Source organism: Temnothorax curvispinosus, unplaced genomic scaffold, assembly GCF_003070985.1.
Source record: "Temnothorax curvispinosus isolate PA1 unplaced genomic scaffold, ASM307098v1 QBEX01005210.1, whole genome shotgun sequence".
NCBI classification, from domain to species: Eukaryota; Metazoa; Arthropoda; class Insecta; order Hymenoptera; family Formicidae; genus Temnothorax; species Temnothorax curvispinosus.
Window position 1 is genome coordinate 1,277 of NW_020214990.1, and position 3,299 is coordinate 4,575.

At 51.8% G+C, this 3,299-nt stretch overlaps 1 protein-coding gene across 1 annotated transcript; it reads right to left on the reverse strand.

Annotated features, from left to right (window-relative positions):
- Positions 1 to 1,573: 1,573 nt before the first annotated feature.
- On the reverse strand, positions 1,574 to 2,862 carry LOC112454649 (the record flags this gene model as incomplete). Its single annotated transcript, XM_025016150.1, has 2 exons — positions 1,574 to 2,328; positions 2,710 to 2,862. Coding segments are annotated over 2 exons (908 nt in total), but the record flags the coding sequence as incomplete, so codon positions are not given.
- Positions 2,863 to 3,299: the final 437 nt, after the last annotated feature.

Here is a 3,299-nt window from a genome sequence, read left to right on the forward strand (position 1 = left end):
GATCAAGTAGGATAATTAACGAGGAAGATGGTTGCAAAGGATACAAAATAATATAATAGTTAGACCAATAATAAATCAACAATCAGTAATCAATAATCAACAAAGTCAAAATTATCAATTAAATTGCACTCAGGTACTTATCTAATCGAGCCTCAGTAATACGCGTTGCGCGCGGTTTTACTACATAAGCGGAATATACGACATGAGCATACGACGTGAGCGGTATACCACACGAGCAATCCACGACACAAGCACTAATTTATGTGGCTCAATTACCATCACAATCTCCAATGACTAATTGAAATATCATATGAGTGCTGATATATTTTATCCCGGGGACCAGTGCCGCCAAACAGTGTTGTCGATCGATGGCAAATATTCGCAAGCGTTCCAACGATCGAGAAAGTGTGTATGTACGCGTGTATTTTCGAATTGTATCGAAAACACACCCGGTAGTGACGAACAAGTATCGCGTGTTATTATCACGCGCGCGTCTATATAGAAGAACACGATGTGCACGCGGCCGGCACGTGACCGAGCGCCCGGGCCGCCGACAGCGAGATGAAAACGTATGGCTCAACCGAGAATATTCCAATGTTGAATATTTCGGTTAACGACAATATTCAATAACGAACGACAAAGGCAATTAACCACAAAGCGATCAAACTACAAGTTTCCCGCGCGTATTCTCGTCGCGAAGCAATGTTGCGGCCGAGAGATATCGCGGCGGGTGTAGAATACGCGACTGATCAATTGTAATGCAATCGCGATCAAAACTACTAAGAAATGCTACCCACGAGCGAAAGGTCGGCGTTATTACTTTAGCGCGCGAATCCGGCTCGAAGGACCAATGCACGGGGGGGTATGAGGCGCTCCCCGGGTTTGCGATTGGTCAACAAAATTTCTCAAAGGACCAGAGGGCCCGTGCCCTCGCGAAAGTGAATAAAGCGAAGCAAGCAAGCGAATATAAAAAAAAGATGCGAGGCGACTCACCGTGTCGTTGCCCGGCGCCTCCTGGGTGTCGACGTCGTCCTCCCGTTGGCGAGATCTCTGGCGTGCAAGGCGAAAGCATGCAACAGTCCGGTATAGCAAGCGGGCACGGACAGGCAGGTATAGCAAGCAGGCACAGATAGGCAGGATAGCAAGCGATTAGGCCTTCGTGGTCTGCGATGGGCGACCGAGCACTCCAAGTTTGCACATGCGAAAAACGGTAACGTGTGAGCTTCACGACGTTCGACTGATGAGTCCCTCTCTTCCGTTCTCCGGCTCGCGCACCTGCAAAGTACGGCGCGAGCGAGTACCGAATTCTTCTCATAATGGGGAATGCCACCCGCGGGCGGGCAGCACGAGTCGGGTGAGTCGCGCGAATATCGACAAGTGTACTAATCGCGATCCACCGACGTTTCGCTAATAGGCGCGATAATTTAACCCGGTATAACTAATCAATACAAGAACCGTACAATTAACAATGTGAAGCGACAACACGAAATCGATCCTATAATTAGCTACTATTTACACTATGATACACGGCGGTGCGCCAAACATTACCGCCCACCAAAATACACCGTATTTTCTATGTTTGAGCGAGTCCCTCCGGTGAGCCGTCCATCGGCAGAGAGCACAGCTTCACCAGAGGGCGACTAAGGAGGCCGTCCGCCGTCCTCACCGTAGCGACCCGGGCGACCCCGTCACGACCCGGATGCAATTCCTCGACGCGCCCTCGTCTCCACGCCAGAGGAGGGGCGTTTTCGGTTTTTAGAAGGACCAACGTGCCCTTTGATATCGCGTCAGCCGGCTTTAGCCACTTTGGTCGTTGCTGGAGGGTGTGTAGATATTCTTCATGCCACCGTTTCCAGAACTGTTGGTGCATGTGCTGCACCAGCTGCCATCGATCGAGTCTGCCTATCGGCACCGGGTCTAGGTCGGGATAGGGAATCGCTACGAGCGGCTCTAATGTGATAAAGTGCCCCGGGGAGAGCACCCCGAGGTCGTGGGGATCCGAGCTGGTGGGGCACAAAGGTCGGGAATTCAGGATGGATTCTACCTGTGCTAGGAGGGTACTGAATTCCTCCACCGTGAGGATCTGCGCTCCCACCACGCGTTTCAAGTGGGTCTTTGTCGCCTTAACCCCCGCTTCCCAGAGGCCACCAAAGTGTGGCGCGGAAGGGGGGTTAAAGGACCACTGGATTTGTTCTCGCCCTGAGGCCGCCTCCATGCAGCTGACGAGCTCGCGCTGAGCCCCCACGAAATTGGTGCCGCAGTCGCTGTAGATCCGCGAGCAGCGACCGCGCCTAGCGATGAAACGCCTCAGAGCCGACAAAAACGAGTCTGTAGATAAGGAAAAAGCAAGTTCCAAATGAACCGCCTTTGTGGTAAAGCAAACGAAAATGCACACGTACGCCTTGAACGGCGTTGCCCCGCGAGAACGACGATTATATACGAAGAAGGGGCCCGCGTAGTCGACCCCGGCGATTGAGAAGGGTTTGGCCTGACGTACCCGGTCGAGCGGTAGGTCCGCCATGGGCGGTTGCAAGGTACGCGGGTTCGCCCGGAAACATTGGTAACAACGCGACAAACAACGTTTGATGGCCTGATGGGCCCCCAGAATCCAAAAATGCTGCAGTAGTAGGTAATGCAACGCTCGACGCCCCGGATGCAAGTGTAGGCGGTGGGTGCGCTTTACTATAAGTTCCGTGAGCCGGTGCTTACCGGGCAATAACGCGGGATGCTTGGCCTCATGAGATATTGCGGAGTGCGTGAGTCTACCGCCCACCTTGAGGACTCCGCGCGCGTCCACGAAAGGGGCGAGTTGTCGCAGAGGTTTGGAGCAATTCTGATTGCGTTTCAATCTATCGAGATCCTCTGCAAAGCGACAAGATTGAACAACTTTAACGAGATCTAGCAGGGTCGAATGGAATTCGACTTGGTCTACAACAAGAGTTCTGTGAGGTGAATTCGACTTGAGTCGATTAACAAAACGAAGACAATAAGAGAATATTCTAACGAGTTTATCCAATGACGAAAAACGATCGAGAAGCGAATCAACAACAGAAGCAGAGTTTACGACATCAGCAGGATTTACAACAACAAAAGCACGAGATTTTTCTTCCTCCGGAAAATCGTCAGTCTCCAATATCGTTTCTGGAGTGGGCTCGAATTCGGCGAGCCACGCAGGGCCGGTCCACCAAAGCTGGTGATTCACTAATTCTTGAGGAAACAAGCCCCTTGAGCAACAATCGGCGGGGTTAGACTTGTCGACATGTCTCCAGCAAGAGATATCTGTGTTGGACTGGATGCGG